At 40.5% G+C, this 20,970-nt stretch overlaps 1 protein-coding gene across 1 annotated transcript in view; it reads right to left on the bottom strand.

Moving 5' to 3' along the window:
* zfand6 (zinc finger, AN1-type domain 6) overlaps positions 1-20,970 on the bottom strand; it is a 56,084-nt gene that overhangs the window by 8,347 nt on the left and 26,767 nt on the right. The window contains exon 3 of the mRNA XM_052040362.1: positions 15,140-15,251. Within this exon, the coding sequence (XP_051896322.1) occupies positions 15,140-15,251 (112 nt within the window). The remainder of the gene's footprint in view (positions 1-15,139; positions 15,252-20,970) is intronic.

Here is a 20,970-nt window from a genome sequence, read left to right as displayed (position 1 = left end):
ATGCTGTTGTGTGAAGTTTGCACATTTTCCTTGACCACATTGGGTTTGTTATGGGTGCTCTGGTTTCGTCCCACATCCCAAGGCAGGTAGGTTAATTGGCCAATATAAATATGCCCCTCATTTGAAGGTGAATAGTATGGGGAGTTGATAGAGAGAATAGAAATGGGATTAGTGTAGCTTTAGTGTTTGATGGCAGACTCAGTGGGCTGAAGGGTCTGTTTCTGTGCTATATGACTCTACTACTCAAAAGACTTCCAGGTTTTTCACAATTTCCTTTCCATTTCATTTTGCAGATAAGAGCAACCCATGCCACTTTAAATCACCAGCTTTGTCCTATTTTATCTTAAGTCCTCATTTTTAATTTATTTTCCTAGATATGGTTTCATTTTTCATACAGGGGTATTTCTCAACTATCAACAAACAATCAACACCATCAATTTCCCACTTTCACATCCATCTTTCTCAGTTTGCTCCTGCTCTCTAAACGTTATTTTGGAGTTCTCTCTCACAACTTTATACTAACGTCTATACTGTTCACTACCCTCATTTTTCCTCTCATCACTTCATGCTGCTGACCTGCCCACCTTTCTCACAAATTAATTCCACATTGCTTCTTTCCTAGTTACATTCTGATGCAAAAAACTATTTGGATTTCATTCTATAAAGCCCTTCCTATCTACTTCTCAGGCAAGTTGTTCTTGTCAAGTCCTCAACTGTTACTGGACAATTTCTAGACACCTTCAAGAGTATCTGTTGTGATTTATTGCAATAAGTTTTTATTTATCGAGCCCTGGTACTGTAGCAGATCTCCTTGAAGTCCTTGGTTCAAGCTAGGAACTACCTGGATTTAGCATTCAACATGGTTTCTTTCATATGTTGAAAACTCCCCGTATGATTGGCATTGCTGCAATTCATTTCTTTCTGCATTTTGTCTCTACTAAATCTCACTTATTCCCTTTTTGAGGTCAGCAATGTTTTGATGTTTCCCCTCCCCTCTAACAGCAATTATTTGTTATTTTCCATCATACATTCTCTCCGCTTCCATTTGGACCTTCACTCCTTTAATACAAGTAAATACATATATATGACTCTTTGTTCCATATCTCTCCTTCCCAAACCAGTTTATTTTATGCAATTTCTCCCTCACCACACAGCCTTACTTGAAGCCTCTTGTTTGCAGCCTCAGAGCATTAATATATTTTTGGCTAGTCTGCCCATCCACCACCGCTGCCTTATATAATGTTGCCCCAGGGCCCCATTTAATCTGTGTTGATGAGCTATTTGGAGTGGATGAGTCTCTACAGTTTAGGATTCTTGCTTCATAAAAAGTAAACGGTTGACGCATCACTTTAATGTGTGTGAATCATTTCTAGTTTTCTCTCCAATGATCACAAGAGCAGCCAGCAGTAATTTCATTGTGAGCCAGAGGTAATCTCAGCCTTGAACAGAGTGCTTCAATTGTCTACGTAAATTCCTCTCTACTTAATTTGTCAACACTGGCTCAATGGACAAACACAAAACTCACTGTAATGGGCTGGAGGATAAAAAAGAATTCTGCATGAATAAAGGGACAAACCTTTATAGCATTAATGTTCTAAAAGTTAATATATTAGTTAATAAAGCACTATAGCCACCTTGTGCAGCTTCTTACATTGCCAGATTTTAAATATTGGAAGAATGCTAGTCATCCAAAGAATCTTGTCAAACACAGCTGTATCTATCAAACTCAAGTAATAAACAGACTAGTATAGGCCCTCTAAATGCACAGAATTTGCCATCAATCAGGAAGGCCAAAAATAAAAGCACAATTCATCAGAAATGGTAGGCTACAGAACTGGGATATTCTCCACAGTATCACTGCAAAAAAAAGACCTTGGGGTAGTTAGGAAACTAAACAAGCTGGGGAGTTGGTATACAAGATTACAAGAAAACTCAAAATTATATTGTACTCCATTTGTAAACAGTAAATTCTCTTGTAATCGTTACAACACTTTGGGCAGCACAGTGGTGCAGTTAGTAGAGCTGCTGCCTCATAGCTCCAGCAGCCTGGTTCAATGTCGACTCCTGATGCTGTCTGTGTGGAGTTTCACATTCTCCCTGTAACCACATAGGTGTCCTCTGGGTGCTCCAGTTTCTTCCCACTTTCCAAGTCATTTAGGTTGGTAGATTAGTTGGCTGCTGAATTGCCACTAGTGTAGGTAATTAGTAGAATCGGGGGGGGAGGGCTGAGGGAAATGTGGGGAGATTAAAATGGAATTAGCCCAGCAATAATGCAAGTGGGTGCTTGATGGTTGATGTTTACTCAGCGGGCCCAAGGGCTTGTTTCCATGCTGTATGACTATTATTCTCCAGTAAATGCTGCTCATTAGTTTTAAAGGAACCAGGCAGCATCAGTATACACCACGGAAAAAGATCTGGGGGATTGTAGTGGGGACTTGCAGCGGCCTGAAAAGCTTGAGCGTGTAGATATTAGAAAAGAGGTGGTGCTGAAACTTTTGGAAAGCATCAAGTTAGATAAGTCACCGGGACCCGATGAGATGTACCCCAGGTTGCTGTGGGAGGCGAGGGAGGAGATTGCGGAGCCTCTGACGATGATCTTTGTGTCGTCCATGGAGACGGAAGAGGTTCCGGAAGATTGGAGGGTTGCGGATGTTGTTCCCTTATTCAAGAAGGGGAGTAGGGATAGCCCAGGAAATTATAGACCGGTGAGTCTTACCTCAGTGGTTGGTAAGCTGATGGAGAAGACCCTGAGAGGCAGGATCTATGAACATTTGGAGAGGTATAATATGATTAGGAATAGTCAGCATGGCTTTGTTAAGGGCAGGTCCTGCCTTACAAGCCTGATTGAATTTTTTGAGGATGTGACTAAGCACATCGATGAAGGGAGAGCAGTAGATGTAGTGTATATGGATTTCAGCAAGGTGTTTGATAAGGTACCCCATACGAGGCTTATGGAGAAGATGAGGAGACATGGGATCCAAGGGGACATTGCAGTGTGGATTCAGAACTGGCTGGCCCACAGAAGGCAAAGAGTGGTTGTTGAAGGGTGGTAGTCTGAGTGGAGGTCAGTGACCAGTGGTGTCCCTCAGGGATCTGTACTGGGACCCTTACTCTGTGATTTTGATAAACGACCTGGATGAGGAAGTGGAGGGGTGGGTTAGTAAGTTTGCGGATGACACGAAGGTTGGGGGTGTTGTGGATAGTTTGGAGGGCTGTCAGAGGTTACAGAGGGACAAAGATAGGATGCAGAGTTGGGCTGAGAAGTGGCAGATGCAGTTCAACCCAGATAAGTGTGAAGTGGTTCATTGTGGCAGGTCAAATATGTTGGCGGAATATAGTATTAATGATAGGACTCTTGGCAGTGTGGAGGATCAGAGGGATCTTGGGGGCTGAGTCCATAGGACGCTCAAAGCGGCTGCGCAGGTTGACTCTGTGGTTAAGAAGGCATATGGTGTATTGTCCTTCATCAATCGGGGAATTGAATTTAGGAGCCGTGAGGTATTGTTGCAGCTATATAGGTCCCTGGTCAGACCCCACTTGGAGTATTGTGCTCAGTTTTGGTCGCCTCACTACAGGAAAGATGTGGAAGCCATAGAGAGGGTGCAGAGGAGATTTACAAGGATGCTGCCTGGAATGCGGAACATGCCTTATGAAAGCAGGTTGAGGGAACTCGGCCTTTTCTCCTTGGAGAGACGGAGGATGAGGGGGGAACCTGATTGAGGTGTATAAGATGATGAGAGGTATTGATAGGGTAGATAGTCAGAGGCTTTTCCTCAGGGCTGAATTGGTGGCCACAAGAGGACAAAGGTTTAAGGTGCTGGGGAGTAGATATAGAGGAGATGTCAGGGGTAAGTTTTTTTACTCAGAGAGTGGTGAGTGCGTGGAATGGGTTGTTGGAAACGGTGGTGGAGGCTGATATGATAGGGTCTTTCAAGAGACTGTTAGATAGGTATATGGAGCTGAGTAAAATACAGGGCTATGGGTAAGCCTGGTAATTTCTAGGGTAGGGACATGTTCGGCACAGCTTTGTGGGCCGAAGGGCCTGAATTGTGCTGTAATTGTTCTATGTTCTATGAAAATTTCCATTTCAGCTTCTTGAAATTCATATTGTGTTTCCCCCACCCTCACAATTTAAAACCTTCCCTAGTTTCTTTGTCACATCAGATTCAAATAAAAGAGAAATCATTATTTTCAAATCTAAGACCCACAAGAAGAAAAGTAGATCATGGTTCTTTATTCGGAGTTCTTATTTTTCAGGACATTATTTGCCTAAAGTAATTGTTTCATTAATTTCTCTATGTTACATGGTAATGACATATTACAAAAAGTCCTAATCCAATTAGACACTTTAATTCCAAACCTGAAACATTCCAGAACTCAAGATATCTTTACAGTTGTTTAAGATGGGTAAATGATCTGTTGTGCAGTATATTTCTGGTTTTGCATCTTGTCTTCTCAATTATAGAGCAAGATGCAGAATAAAATATTTCTCACCTTTGCTCAGATTTTGAATTCTAATGCTATTTCTTACAGGTATATACCTTTAATTTAGTGAAGATATTGGGAAGGCAAGAGGAGGTGTAGTGCTCTCGGCTACTTCACACTTCAATCATATAGTGTTTTGAAGGCTGGGAATCAGTTTAAAGAGAAAAGCAGAAATTTCTTCACTCAGAGGGTGGAAATTTTCACTACAGAAGGCTGTGGAGGTCAAGTCAGTAAATATATTCTAGGAGGTGGTAGATATATTTCTTAGTGCTAAAGAGATCAAGGGACATGAGGAGAAAGCAGGAATAAGGCACTGGAGTGGATGATCATCAATAATCATATTAAATGAAGGGGCAGGTCTGAAGGGTGGAATGGCTGCTGCTTCGATTTTCTCTAATTCTTTGATTACAAGTCAAGATTACATTAACATTTGGTAAAACAATAAATATTTTACATGCAGGGTTCTTGTGATAAAGCATAAAAATCATAATGAAAAAGACTAACGCTAATTGGACCCAAAAATGTGACACTACTGCAACTGTCTTCGTAAAAATTACATTTAGACTCACTAGTGCAGTTCAGTTAAAAACTAACAAATAATTACCAAAATAAAATCAGAAAGTGCTGGAAATACTGAGGGTCAGGCAGCATCTGTGGGGAGGGAAACAGAATTAATGTGTCAGAGCAACAGCCCTTCATGTTTTGTTCTGATTGATCTCAAACTCGGCTCGTCTCTTCACAGATGCTTCCTGACCTGCCGAGGATCTCCAGAATTTTGCTTTCATTTCAGATATCTAGCATCAGCAGGTTTTTTTTTTGTGTTTCAAATATTTACTGAAGTTCTATCTGTGGAGAAGATCACCATATACCTTTAATAAAGAAAATGGTACCAAAATATTCTATTTCACTATATACATTGCCCATTTTATCAAATCATGAAATCTTAGTTTCTAACTTCTCCTATATTTTCCTTAACCCTCATTTGGTTTCACCTCCTCTGGTCCCTTTTCTTTTTCTTACCTCTTCCTTCCCTTTCTTCCCTCTCTTTTAATAGATCTTCCCTTCTTCTCTTTTTGCTTTCTTCCCCTTTTCCCTCTTCCCATTATTGGTTGTGGACTGAAGGATGAGTAAACATACAACATTTCACACATCCTTTCTCCATTTATTACCTTACTATATTTACTATTTATTTTAAAATCAAATCGACAAAAATTATAAAAGCAAAAAAAAATACACCTTACTCTGCATTACAATTTACAATATATTTATAATGATGAGTGGCTATTAATTAGCTAAAAAGTGTCCCCTAACTGAGATTTTCAGGAGGTATAAGAACCCTTTAATTCCCGTTACTTGTTGTGAACTCGTTTTGATCAGTTTCTTTTTACATGCGGGTTGGGATAGGGAATATATCCATATTGTTTACATTTTAATAACCGCTAGGTCAGTCTGCCGGTGTGGCGGGAATCATGGTCTTTGGGATCCAGCACCAATGTCAATATCTACAAAGAAACACTCAGCAGCAATAAGCTTTGAACATTTGGGTGGGAAATTCTTTGCCATTTCATTCCAAGCACTATCCCATGAAATGGTGGTAAAATACAGTGAATTCTGGAAATCTGAAATGCAAAAAGGGTGTTTTAAATACTCAACAGGACAGACAGCATTTGTGGAGAAAAAGTTAATGTTTCAGGTTGATGAGCTAATATGTTCTGATGAAAGGGTGGTGGAGGCAGGTACTCTCACAACATTTAAGTAATATTTAGATGAGCACTTGAATCGCCATTGCAGAAGGCCACAGACCAAGAGCTGATAAAAGAGATTATGATAGATAGCTACTTGATGGTCAGCATAGACATGGTGGGCCGAAGGGCTCGTTTTTGTGCTGTCTGACTCTGTAACTACATACCAATATGTTCTCTCCTATGCTATGAGGTTTGATTATTTGCAATAACTTTTGATGCAGCACATTACTGAACTATTTCTGGAAATCTAAATATAATGCATTCTCCTTTATCCACAGCATGTTACTTTTTCAAAAGAGCTCCAATAAATTGATCCAACGTGATTTCCCTTTCACAAAACCACTTTGACTTTGCCTGAGTTAATCTAAATCCCTGCTATAATGTCTTATTAACAGCGTATAACATTTTGTTAAGCTACATTAAGCAAACTCACCTTTAGCTTCTAGCTTTTCCCCTCCCTCGTTGTTTGACTTAAGGAATTACATTTGCTATATTCCAACCAATGAAACTTTCCCCAAGTCCAGGGATTTTGGAAAATTAAAACCAAAGCATCAACCATCTTACTAGTTACTTCATCAGAATCTGGAGACTTGTTAGCCAGTAGTTCCAACAATTTGTTCAGTATCTCTTCCCCAATTATAATTTTCCTAACTTCCTTCCTCTCCTCCAATTCCAATTTCCAGCTAGTTTTGCGGTGTTGTACGTATTCTTTGTGTCTCCTGGATGATGCTGACCTGGACAGAAACTACTCTTGCACCCCGGCAAGTGCAGACTTCCTGATGCGTCGCAATAGGTCATTCTCCTGATGTGTGCCTTGCCAGTGATGGAGAGACAGGGAGTGGAGGTTAACAATATGCAAAATACCTAGAATATTACCTGGTTAGGTAAACGTAAATGACAACATTCTGATCAACAGTTGCCTCCAGGATGTTGGTGGTAGAGAATACAACAATGGTAATTGACTGAGTGTCATGGAAAGAAGGCTGTTCTCCCTTCCTGGTGGGATTAATAGCCTGGCACTTGTGTGTGCAAATATTTCATTACTCATCAGAGCATGTCTAGATGTTGCACATATGGATTACTTCCTTATCTAAAGAACTGAACACTGTACAATCAGTGAACAGCTGAGTTCTGGTCTGCAAATGAAAGGCAGATCATTGATAAAGCTGCTGAAGAAGCTTAGGTCCAGGCCACTGCCATGAGGAACTCCTGATGCCATATGCTGGAGCAGAGACAATTGATCATATTTGTGCTACAGGTATAGCTCAATCCACTGGGAAGTTCTCCACCTGATCCCAATTGACTTCAGTTTTACTTGAACTACTTGTTGATACAATCTGTAGAATATCCCTTTTGAGGGCCCTTATCGCATCAAGAACTCTTTTATCCGTGTCTACATCAAGGACACTGAGTCTGCAACCAATCAGCCCTGGTGACACTCAACTGGACTATCAGGTTTTTGACAACTGAGTGCAACTTGACTCTTCTTCCATCACTATGTTGATATGATGGTTAACGGCATGGATTATATCAGTTCTGCTTTTAGTGGAAACAATATAGCTGGGCAATGTTCGACATGCTCAGGTATCTGTACCAGGATAGGTTTGCTGGAGGTGTCGCTAGTTGTGCAGCATAAGTCTTCACTACCACAGTTGTGACATTTTTAGGATCTATCAACTGTGCAATTTATAGTGTGTGCAGCCATTTCTGTATATCACGCCGAGTGAATAAAATCGAAGTAACAATTAGAATCTTCCATCTCATTAGACATGGCTATTTTGAAAAATCACCCACTTGAGATTATTTAGCATGTGGTGAAGGTTCTTCTACAATACTGGTAGGTTTGATGCTCCAGCATTTTTACTCTGTGATATCTAAACAATACATGTCCAATTCAGGATGGCTTGTGACTTGATATAATGGTGCCCCATGCACGAGCTGCCATCAGCCTATACCTGACTGTTGTTAGATCTTGCTTCATGAGACAGAGATCAAAACATTGAGAAGTGGGAATGCCCACAGAAAGCCAAGTATCATCTATTTAGCAACAACTTCCATTTATAAAGTATCTTTAAAGTAAGAAAATGTATCAAAGGATTTTACAAGAACATTATAAACCAAAATTTAACACTGAGCCCCAGAAGGACGAACTGAGAAGGAGCTTTAAGAAACACTTCAAAAGGAGGGACTGTGAAGAGACTTGAGAAAAAAAAACTTCTAGAGCTTAGATTTCCAACAGCTGAACGTATAGTTGCTAATAGTAGACCAAAGGAAACTATGGATAGGCTAAAGGCCACTGCTGAGGATTGAGGCCTGAAGGATGTTATGGAGAGAGAGAGAGAAAGACCATCAAGGGATGTGAAAACAAGAATGGGAATTTTAAAATCAAGGTACGAATTAGGATCCAGGCCACAAAGTTCTGAGTGGGATTAGGTTTATGAAAGATGGGAGGGCAGCCAGGAGAGATTAGCCAGATCTAGAGATAATAACAACATGGATGAGGTTTTCAGCAACTGATGAGCTAAGGCTGGAGCAGAAACTGGGTGATGTTAGAGTAAGCAGTTTTAGTAACATCATAGATATGTGATATAAAGCTCATCTTGACATGAAATATGACACCAAGGTTGCAAAGACCTTCAGTTGTCTGGGTGGGAGATTGAGTCAGAACTGAGAGAACCAGCCTTACGACAGAAGCCGAGGGCAATAATTTTGATTCCTTCCATCACAAGGTCAGAAGTGGGGATGTTGTTTGATGATTGCACAATGTTCAATTCCAAATGCAATTCCTCAACTAATGAAACAGTTCATCCCTGCACATAGTAAGACCAAGACAACAGTCAGGCATGGGCTGGTAAGAGGCAACTTATATTTGTGCTAGGCAATGACCATTTCCAACCATGAAGTCCAACCACCTACTCCAGACATTCAATAGCATAACCATCGTAGAGTCCTCCACTGTCAACATCCTGTGATCAACCATAAATACTGCTACAAGAACAGAGCAGAGGCTGGGTATCCTGTGGGGAGTGACTCACCTCCCTAAGCCTTTCACCATCTACAAGTCAACGTGTGATGGAATATTCTCTACTTGTCTGGATTAGGGCAACTCCAGTAAACTCAAAAAGCTCAACCATCTAGAAACAAGATGCTTGTTTTATTGGTACCAGGATATGTATCAGGAGGCTAATGAAATTTGGCATGTCCCCTTTGACCCTCAGCAATTTTTATCGATGCACCATAGAAAGCATCCTATCTGGATGCATCACAGCTTGGTATGACAACTGCTCTGCCCATGACCACAAGAAACTACTGAGAGTTGTGGACTCTCAGCACATCATGGAAACCAGCCTCCCCTCCATGGACTCTGTCTACACTTCTCGTTGCCTCGGTAAAGCAGACAACATAATCAAAGACCCCACCCACCCTGGACAGTCTCCCTTCTCCCCCTTCCTATCGGGCAGATGATACAAAAGCCTGAAAGCATGTTCCACCAGGCTCAAGGACAGCTTCTATCCTGTTGTTATCAGATTATTAAACAGTCCCCTAGTACAATAAAATTGAGTCTTGACCTCTCAATCTACCTCGTTATGACCTTGCACCTTATTGTCTGTTTGCACTTTCTCTGTTTTCTCTTGTACTATCTCAATGTACTGTTGTAATAAAATGATCTCTATGGATGGCATGCAAAACAAAGTTTTTCACTGTACCTCGGTACATATGACAATAATAAACTGACTTACCCCATTCACTATCCTAAACGTTCTTCTTTTCCAACTCTGACACACTGTTGCAGCAATGTGTAGCATCAGTAAAATACACTGTAGTTACTCACTTATGCTATTTCAACAGTACCTCCCAAACCTACCACCAAGGAGGACAAAGGCAACAAAAGAGTGGGAACCCATTGGCTCTCCTCCAAGTTGCATATGAACGGCATTGTGGGAGTACATTCACCAGAAGGACTCCAGCAGTTTGAGCTGGCTCACTGGCATCTTCTCGGGGGGGGGGGAGGAGGTGGTGGGAAGCTAGATAGAGGTGACCACCCATTCCAACAATACCCATATCTCAAAAACTGATTGAATCATAAAAATTCACTAGACAATGATTTCAATATTTAGTTGAAGGAATTTTCCGCTGATCTAGTACTGAATATTAGGCTAACAACCTGATAATTCTTTTTAGAGTGGAAGATTAGGATGGATTTTAATACTTCATCTTTGTCTTTCACACTTGTGCTGAGCTTCACCACAGATTACAAAGGAAACATTCATGAAGGCTCCTCCTTTGAATTGTTGCTCATTTGCCTAGCAGCCTTCATGACTGAACTGGACATTGATCTGATCACTGGTCGTAGCAATTGCTCGGCTCTGTTGAATGCATGCTGCTTCCATTGAATAGATTTCAGCACCAGTTTTCAAATTTAGTGAAGAGGCTTCTGTAGGGTCAAGTAGGCTAAGTGGACCATCAAGTCCAAAGCTGATGGTTAGCTTGAAAAGAATGGTTACCTGTTTTTTTGCTTCCTTTTCCATTAAAACTCAGTGCCTTGCTTGGGCATTTCACAGGGAACTCTGAATCAATCACATTGTCAGTCCTTTGGTCAAGAATAACTTCCTTCTATTCCAGTTTTGAGCACTGGAAAATGCCCATGTAGGAATGCTTTTAATGTAGGATGACCATTGCATAAGAGTAATCACAGGGACAGGGTTCAAAGGCAATAATGTCCAAGAAGACAGGAGACAAGGCTCTGCTGTAGACTTAGCACAACCAGTTATGTGGCTGCACATGCATGCACAGAGACAATCTCACCCATACCCTCTTCCTCAACACCCACCATGGCACCATCTCCACCCCCATTCTGATCCCTTGCCAGCTTTTGTCTTTCTGCCTTTAGTCTTCCTGCTTCTTTTTCTCCTCCCCAATTCACTCCTGACCCCTCCCAGTTCCCTGCTCATTTACATTCCTTCCCCTCTCAACATCCCAACTCTTCCCTCTTCCCTGCAACCCAGCCTTATCCCATACTCCAACTGTTGCCCATTTGCTTTCTCCTAGAGGAGAACACTCTGGACAGCTGTCACTAGCCTTCTTAAGGGACACTCCCGAATTGCTGATTGCCGTCCTGCATCTCCCATAGCCCTGTAGCTACAGTGCTCAAAGCCTGCAGTTTAACCTTGACTTCTCAAACCTTAGCTAGAAAATGTCAGGAGAATCTTCAACCACCCATATAGTACTGCCTAATATCACAAGAGCACAGTGTCCCGCTGGTCTGCAAACAGCTTGGTGGGTCCCTGTGGGAGTAGAAACATTGTATCCAGTTGTCATCGCCACTCAACATAGAAGGTAACCCCTAGTGGGACGTGTGTCACACATACGTTAGATTGGCCAAGTACAACAAGCATTCCTCTGAAAGAACATTAGTCGGGTGATTTATTTTTCTGCAATTTATTTTTCATTCTTATTCACAATTACCACGGTTATTGATCTCCTATTATTCCAGTGTTCTAGATTATTAGCCCAGTAGCAACCATCCCACTACAACAGACTTAGGAGAGAGGAAACATCTCAGAATTGTTAACAGGGTAACTTGACAAAACGCTCTGTATCCTACTACAAGTTTAGTGGCAAAAGAAACACAAATCCCTTTTACCTATTAAACCAGTGTTTAAATAGTAGTAAAAGCTATGGAAGTACTATGCATATGGAATAATCTGGCTGTTTAGTGGTTGCAAGAACACACTGTATGAACATCTTCAGTGCGCCTTGATGAACAGTTATGAACCTAGAGCCCTGGGAAGTACTGAGAAACAGAAGGGCCTTGGTGCACAAGTTCAAGGATCCCTGAAGGCAGCAGCACAGGTAGATATGACGATTAAGGAGGACATTTGTCTTCACTGGCTGGGGCACTGGATATGAAGAGCAGGAGGTTATGGTATAACACAAAACATTAGTTAGGCCACATCTGGAGCACTGTGTGAAGTTCTGATTGCCACAGTACAGGAAGGATGTGATTGCAATGGGTGAGGGTAGAGAGGAGATTCATCAGGATGCTGCATGGGATGAAACTTTGAGAGACTGGATAGGCTGGGTTTGTTTTCCTTGGAGTGGAGCTGGCTGGTGGAGAACCTGATAGAGATGCACAACATTATGAGGAGCATAGATTGGGTAGATGGTATGAAACTTCTCATCATAACAAAAGTTTCTAAAGCTGGAGGACATAGGTTTAGGGTTGGGGGCAAGAGGTTTAGAGAGGCCCAAGGAAGAATTTTTTTCACCTAGAGGATAGTTGGAATCTGGAATACTGTCTAAGGTAGAGATGGAAGCAGGTATGCTCAGCAATATTTAAAAACATTTAAAGACTATGCAGATGAGCACTTAAAACATCATGGCGTAAAAAGCTATGGCCGGGTGATGGAAAATGGGATTAGTACAGATAGATAGTTGATGGCCAGCATGGACACAGTGGGCTTAAAGGTCAGCTCCGTGATGTATGGCTCCAAAAATTGAACGAGCTTTCTACATATTAAATTCAAAGAGATTCTCTGTTTATATCTTCTTCCCTCAAGTCTCGGGTGAGTTCTGCTTATTAGCATGGCAGAGGAAGTAGTTGAGGCAGGTACAATTACAACATTTAAAAAAGATTTGGACAGGTACATGGATAGATTTAGAGGGATGTGGGCCAATCACAGGCAAATGGGACTGACTTAGATAGGCATCTTAGTTGGCATGGATGAATTGGGCTGAAGTGCCTGTTTCCATGCTGTACAACTCTATGATTCTATCTGATATTTATCCAAAGTACCTCTAGTATCTGCAGAACAACATGGGGTTGTGCTGCTTTGCTTTCCACTGAAGATGATGGTTGCTTTTCTTGTTAAGGGCAGGTCAGTCAACAAAAAAATATGGATTAATCTCAGTACTCCGCTCATGGACTGCAGCCTTATAAATACAGTCCTTCAAATGCTCATCTGACTACAATTTTCTAAAATGTGCCAAGTGTTTCTGCTTCCACCAGCCTTTCATGTAGTGAGTTCCAGATTCCCACTATTCTTAGGCTTGTTTTTTTTATATACCAAATGTTCCCTAGTTAATGAGATCTTTAAATAAGAAAAATTGTGTCAACAGGAGCCACTTGGCTGAGGCTCTCATAACTTCATTGAATCATACAGCACAGAAATAGGAACTTTAACCCACCACGTCCATGGCAACCATCAACTGCTCATCTACAAAATCCCATTTCTCAGCAGCTGGTCAACAGCCTTCTGTGCCTTGGCAATCCAAGTGCTCATCTAGAAACTTGTTAAATGTTGCAAGTGTATCTGCTTCCACCACCCACTCAGATGGTACTTTCCAGATTCCAATCAACATTTCGGTAAAAAAGTTATTTGATTGCTTTATAGAATTCATGAGAATTAAGGACAAGAATAAGAGAAGTTCAGACAAAAGATCAGCTATGATCTTGTCAAATGCAGATTTGCAGGATAATAGGGCCCACTCCTGCTCACCTCTCTCTCTCTCACACACACACACTTTAAGTGAGTGCACAAGACTTCTACGCTCAGATGCTACTGAGCGAATTATCTGGATCTTGTGTTTCAGCAAACATGAAATTTAATTTGAGCTTACTGCAATATGCCACACAGCTAAAGACAGTTCCTTTGAAGATGCATTTGTATGTTGGCATAGACGAGAGAAATTTGAATTTGGCTTTCAGATAAACTTCTCTTCCCAAAGAATTATGAATACTTTTAGAGCCCTAATACCATAATAAAGGCAGTAGGTGATTCTTGAAACAAAAACTTTAACTGTGGCAAAAGCATGCAGTGCCAGTGTTCATTTTTAATAACATCCTTGTCTTAATAAAAATGATTAAAGCCACTTTAATAAGAAAATAGACACGGAGCAGTAACAGTAGGATTGGGAAAGGTGAACATTGAGAAGAGGAGAACAAGTAGATCTGATCATAAGTAAGAAGCCAGATGTCTTGGTTAGAGAGCACATCTAGAGTATTGTGTGTAGTTTTGGTCTTTTTAGCTAAAAGAAAAAGATATTTTGTCATAGAAGGAGCAGAGTGAAGGTTCACTAAATGGCTCCAATCATGATAATTCTGTCATACAAGGAGAGATTGAGTAAACTAATGAGATCTTATTAAAACTTTTTTTTTTTGTTTTGTTTTGTTTTTACACACAGGGATGATAGATTGAATGCAGGAAAATTTCCCTGGCAGAGGAGTCTAGAATAAGGAGTAAGCCATTTTGGACTAAAATGAGAAGAAATTTCACCAGCTTTTATAATTCTCTACCTTCAGGAGGGGCTGTAAAGGCTCATCAACTTCATTCAAAACACAGACTGATAATTATCTGGATATTAAAGGAATAAAGAGATATGGGAAAAGTGCAGGAAAATGATCCATAATCTTGATGAATGGCAGAACTGGATCAAAGGGCTGGATGGCCTATTCCGACCTGCACCTATTTCTAATGTACTTATGTTCATGTAAAATGCAACTAAATGAGCAATAGAGTTTCATAATGCAGAAAGTAGTTAGGATAAGAGAAAGTAAAATGAATTATTTTGCCATTTTTAATAAAAGGCATAGTGACATTGCTATCCATAACTGAATGCAGAACTATCGATGTTTGTTCTGTTCAACAGTACAGGAAGTGAATTGAACCATAAGAAACCAATAAAAGTAAACATACCTCACTTTGTGACATGTTGATTAACTATTCCTTTGCTAACATTTGGAATAAATTATTAATTGCTTTCATAAAATTGATAAGACACTTGCTAATTATGAATACGTACTAATTACTACATTATTACATACTACTTTTATATTTCCGATTTGTTCCAGACGAAAACAGTGATTAAAATTACACATACACTATCCACAAGTTAAGCTGCTTAATTACCTAGAATGGCCAGATGTAGAGGAAGAGGAGAATGATGATGGTAATTCTGGGGGGTTTCCTTCTGTGCATTGAACAGGATACACATCTGTTAAACTGCTCAAGTTGGCAGATGCTATAAAAGAACAGATATGAATAAATTATACATGGTATTATGTAACACATAGTATTGTGAAAAATGGTTAATATATTGCTTCTAGCTTCTACTATCATGTCATGAATAACATGGTCATATGATTTCAGTGTCAGTGGTAGCACTTCCAAGTCAGAAGGTGTGCGATCCTCTCAATACTTAGTGAAAGAAGGCAGACCCTCCAGTTCAGTACCTTTTATCAGATGAAATGTTAAAGCACAGTTGTTAGACATTTACACTGATCCCAAGGCTCTATTCATATTGGGAAGGAGAATCCTGTTGAAGAGCCTTGAACCTGAAATGTTAACTCTTGTTTCTCTTTCCACAGATGCTGCCTGATCTTTTGAGTGTTTCCAGCATTTTCTGGTTGTATACAATGAGAATTCTCCCTAGCTTACCGGCAGCAATCATTTATCTCTCAATTAACATCACTAAAATAAAATCATCCAGCTATTGGCAGAATACTGCAGGTGCTGGAAACCTGAAATAAAAAAAACAGAAAATGCTGTAAATACTCACCAGTCAGGCAGCATATGTAAAAAACAGCAGAATTAGCATTTCTGGTTGATCTTTCATCAAATTGAACTTCCTCCAATTATGAAGTCTCTCTCCTTGAATATGGTGACCAAAACTGTCTGTCGTACTCTTGATGTGGCCTCACTAGTGCCTGTACAATTGTTATGAGCACCTCTACTTTTATACTCTAAACCCCTTCAAATAAAATACAGCATTCTATTTGCCCCCGATGATCTGCTGCAGCTGTACGCTAGTTTTCTGTTTCACGTATGAGTTGTCCTTAATTCCCAAATTACTTTGTGCTGCAGCTACCTGCAGTCTTTCTCCATTTAAATAATATTTTCATGAATCTTCCTTCGAAATTGACAACGACATATTATCCAACATTTTCCTCCATTGCCAATGTTTCAACCATTCACTTAACCTATCAGTATCTTTCTGTAGACTGTTTGTATAATCCTCTTGCCTTCCCATCTACTTCTGTATAATCCATGAATTTGGCTATAGGGTGTTTGCTTACTTCTGCTGAATCATTGAATTATAAACAGCTGCACTGTCAGTACTATCCTTCTACACTCTAATGGTCACAGGTTGCTAACCTGAAAATGGCCTCCAGTTCCCTACTCCCTGCTGGTCAGCCAATCCTCTATCCATGCTACCTCCAATACCTCGAGCTCTTTTCTTGCCAACTTTGGTACCTTGTTGAACACTCTTCAAAAGTCCAAATATATTACATCTACTGTTTCCCTTATATCTGCTCCCTGCTCTGAATCTTTCCTCCTCGTTGGGATACATTTTATGGTGTAAAGCAACTACTAGCCCAGTCAAAAGGATATAAACTATTTTGTAAGTCAACGAGTGAGGAACAATTTCTGAAACTATGCATTTTAAATTCAGTTTCTGTAAGTCATTTGTAATGATTGGATTGCACAGATTAAGTTTCTATGCTCCATCTATTATTCCAGCGACAGTCAAAGGGAAACGGAATCAGAATCAGGTTTATTATCACTGACGTATGTCGTGAAATTTGTTGTTTTGCAGCAGCAGTACAGTGCAAGACATAAAAATTACTATGAGTCACAAAATAAATAAACAAATAGAACAAAAGAGGAATAACGAGGTAGTGTTCATGGACCGTTCAGAAATCTGATGGCGGAGGGGAAGAAGCCGTTCCTAAAACATTGAGTGTGGGTCTTCAGGCTCCTGTACCTCCTCCCCGATGGTAGTAATGAGAAGAGGGCATGTTCTGGATGGTGAGGGTCCTTAATGATGGATGCCGCCTTCTTGAGGCACCACCTCTTGAAGCTGTCCTTGATGGCGGGAATGGTTGTGCCCATGATGCCTCTGCAACCTCTTTCGATCCTGCATATTGGAACCTCCATACTAGGCAGTGATGCAATCAATCAGTCAGAATGCTCTCCACTGTACATCTGTAGAAATTTGCAAGAGTCTTTGGTGAGATACCAAATCTCCTCAAACTCCTGGTGTGGCTGGTGTGCCTTCTTTGTGGTTGCTTCAATGTGCTGGACCCAAGATAGATCCTCTGAGATGTTGACAGGAACTTGAAGCTGTTCACCTTTACCACCAGTGACCCCTTAATGAGGACTAGTGTGTTCTCCCGACTTCCCCGTCCTTAAGTCCACAATCAATTCCATAGTCATGCTGATGTTGAGTGAGAGGTTGTTGCTGCGACACCACTCAACCAGCTGATCTATCTCACTCCTGTACGCCAATGCAGATATCATCTATTCCTTCCTCAGAAAGCAAAAGGGGAGGAAATAGAAGGGAACCAAAGTCGCTGTCACAGCCTAAATCAACATGGTCAAGATCTGCATGTGGGTCAGCTGCTGCTCTGACAACAAGCCAAAATAAGTAGCATCTAATAAATCCTTGAACTGGATAGATCCCCAGCTGATATCATTTTTGCAATCTGATTTTCTTTAAATAATACATTGCCACTTAAAATTAAAAGGGTTGGAAATTAATATGTACAAGGTAGATTTGAAATAAATTAACATGAGAGTTAAAAGCTAGAAATGAGGGTGGAAGGATATTACTACAGAGATGTGCAAGATGATCAAGATGCTGGTCATCTAATTTCATCCTTGGAATCACAACATTGCCCTGTAAATGGGCAGTGCTTCCCAGGTATTCCAATAAAAATACTGGACATTGATGCTGAAGTTAGAATATTCATGGCCTTAAAAGGAAATAGAATTTTTATAATTTGCTCATTCAACTATTGTTTTTATTACTTTAACCACTGCATAACTTAAGAGCCTGTACATGATATTTCCTTTGGACTTCTATGTTAAAGCTGAATCCTCTGGATGTTTCCCCAGATCCATTATGTTGGTGCCCTATAGGGAACATTTTTGGTACGACCAGAGAATCAAATCTGGCCATTGTGCTACAGCCTATGGCCACAGAGCAGTCGATCCTGGAGACAAACTTGTTGATATCTGTCCTGCAGGTGGCCTTGAGACATAGCAAACACTCTAGCCAGAAGCCATGCGCCAATACACACATTATTTACAATGAGCAATATTAAACTCATCATTTCATATGCTTATTGGCATAGCTTTGGCACTGTCCATATGATAATTAATGAAACTCAAGGTTTCCTGTTCTCATGGTCCATGTAGCTCAAATTATAGAAAAAAGGTCTGATTACCCAGTGCCTCAGCTTCTTGCCATGGTGAAGAGAGGAACAAAAATGCAGGAAATGGCAAGTCTGTCGCTTATCATTGAGAAAATGTCAAAAACTATTATTAAAGACATTAAGGCAGGGCAATTAGAAAAATTCAAAGCAATCGGAGTCAATGCAGTTTTGTGAAAGGGAAATCATTTTGACTAATATTTTGGAGATTTTTGGAGAAGTAACATGCTGTGGATAAAGAGGAAAATGGTGGATGTATTGTTGTGAATTCTCCAGAAAGAACATAATAAGGTGCAGCATCAAAGAATATTGCATAAAAGTTCATGGTGTGTGGTGTAGGAGGTAAACATACTGGCATGATTAGAAAGTTGACCAACAGGAAAAACAGTAGCCATAAAATGGATCTTTTTTCTGTCTGGCAAGATGTAATAAATACTATGCCACAAGGATTGGTCCTGCAGCTCCAACATTTTAAATAAATGATTTGAATGAAGGTTTGTATGGTAATTAAATTTGTTGACACAAGATAAATAGGAAAGTAGGTTGGAAGAGCTCATAAAGAGGCTACAATGGTATATAGTGAGGTAAAATGAGGGGGCAAAGTCTGAGGTAAACGGAATACAATGTGAGGAAGTGTAAGCTTGTAGACCTCTAAAATACAAACGGATCTGGATATCCTAGTGCAAGACACGCAAGAGGCAAGTATGCATGCACGCAAGTAATTAGGGAAGCCACAAAATGTTGTTAATTGCAAGGGAACTAAATACAAAAGTAGGGAGGTTACGCCTCAGTTATATAAGGTACTAATGAGATCACATCTGTTTTACTGTTTACTGGTCATCTCTTCCCTTCTCACCATCCTGGAACCCAAACAGTCTTTTCATGTGAAGCAGCAAATCACCTGCATTCATTCTAATCTAGTGTACTGCATCTGGTGTTCGCAATGTGGTCTCTACATTGGAGAAACCAAATGCAGGTTAGGCAATTGGTTTTGGAGCACCTGTATTCAGTTGGCAAGACAGAGCCTGAACTTCCTGCTGCCTGCCACTTTAGTTCTCCATTCCATTCTGCCCCGTCTCTCTGTAGCTTGCAGGACTGCTACAAAAAGACCCAACAAAAGGTTGAGGAACAATCTCTCATCTTCCATCTGGGCATGTTGCAACCTTCCAGACTCAAATTCTCCAACTTCAGGTAGTGCACTCTTTCTCTGTATCGGAATTGGCCTTATCTGCCTGTCATTATGTTGGCTCAGTTTTTCTCTATTAATGTAGTCTGGCCTGCTGGACACGTCTCATAGCCTTGCTATTAGCAACACATAACAGAGACGAGCATAATGAGTTTATGACTGCTGTAGTAAGTCATTTGGTTTCACCCTTATCAGAGATGTTCCCAGAAATAGTTCTGCAAAGCCCTCCCACACCTTCCCTACTACTAAAAACTATTTGTACCCTCCCTTTTCCAATTCTGATAAATCAGTCACAGAGCTGAAATGATTACATAGAACATTACAGCACAATACAGGCCCTTCAGCCCACAATGTTGTGTCGACATTTTATCCTGCTCTAAGATCTATCTAACCCTTCCCTCCCACACAGGCACATGAATGATAGAGAAATGGGGGGCTATCTAAGAGTCTCTTAAATGTCCCTAATGTATCTGCCCCCACAACCTCTGCCAGCAGTGCATTCTATGCACCCACCACTTTCTGTGTAAAAAAAACTTACCCCTAACATCCCCCTTATACTTTCCTCCAATCACCTTAAAATTATGTCCCCTCATGTTAGCCATTGTCACCTTTTATGGTTTATCTTCCCACAGATGCTGTCTGACTTGCTGAGCATTTCTATCATTTTCAGATTTCCAGCATCTGTAGTTTTTTTTTAAATTTTCATTAACTGTGCAGCATACTGATTTCCCTATTTAATGGAAGCAGTTCAAAGAAGATTTACAACTAGACTGAAACCTGGAATGTGTGGGTTGTCTTTGAGGAAATGTTGAACAGGTTAGGCTTGTAAGCGAGAGGTGACTTGTTTGGAAAATAAAAGATCCTGAGGGGTCTTGAATGGTAGATGTGGAGAGGATGCTTCCTGTTCTGGTTAAATCTAAAACAAGGGGTCACTATTTAAAAATAAGCAGTCACCCATTTCAGGTAGAAAACAGGAAACTTATTTTTTCCTCTCAGAAGGTCACGAGTCCTTGGAACCTATCTTCCTCAAAAACCATGAATTTGGCCTTTGAAAATTTTTATGACCAAGGAAGATAGATTCTTGATAGGCAAAGGAGTAACTCAGGGTAGGTGACAATACAATGTTGAGGTTACAATCAGATCAGCTGTGGTCTTATTGAATGGAACATCCAGGCTCAAGGGACTGAGTGGCCTACTCTGTTTATAATTCTTATGTTTATATGTTATGGGTCTGGAGACAAGAATAGGCCTAGGTGATCCAAAAAGATGCTACAGCACTACAGCGAGAAAAAAAATTCATACAGTTTCCACAACTCAGGGAGTAAAGACAACAGAAAGAG

This window comes from Pristis pectinata, chromosome 28 (assembly GCF_009764475.1).
Source record: "Pristis pectinata isolate sPriPec2 chromosome 28, sPriPec2.1.pri, whole genome shotgun sequence".
Classification (NCBI taxonomy): Eukaryota; Metazoa; Chordata; class Chondrichthyes; order Rhinopristiformes; family Pristidae; genus Pristis; species Pristis pectinata.
Note: the sequence above shows the minus strand (reverse complement) of the source record. Positions and strands in the feature narration are given on the sequence as shown.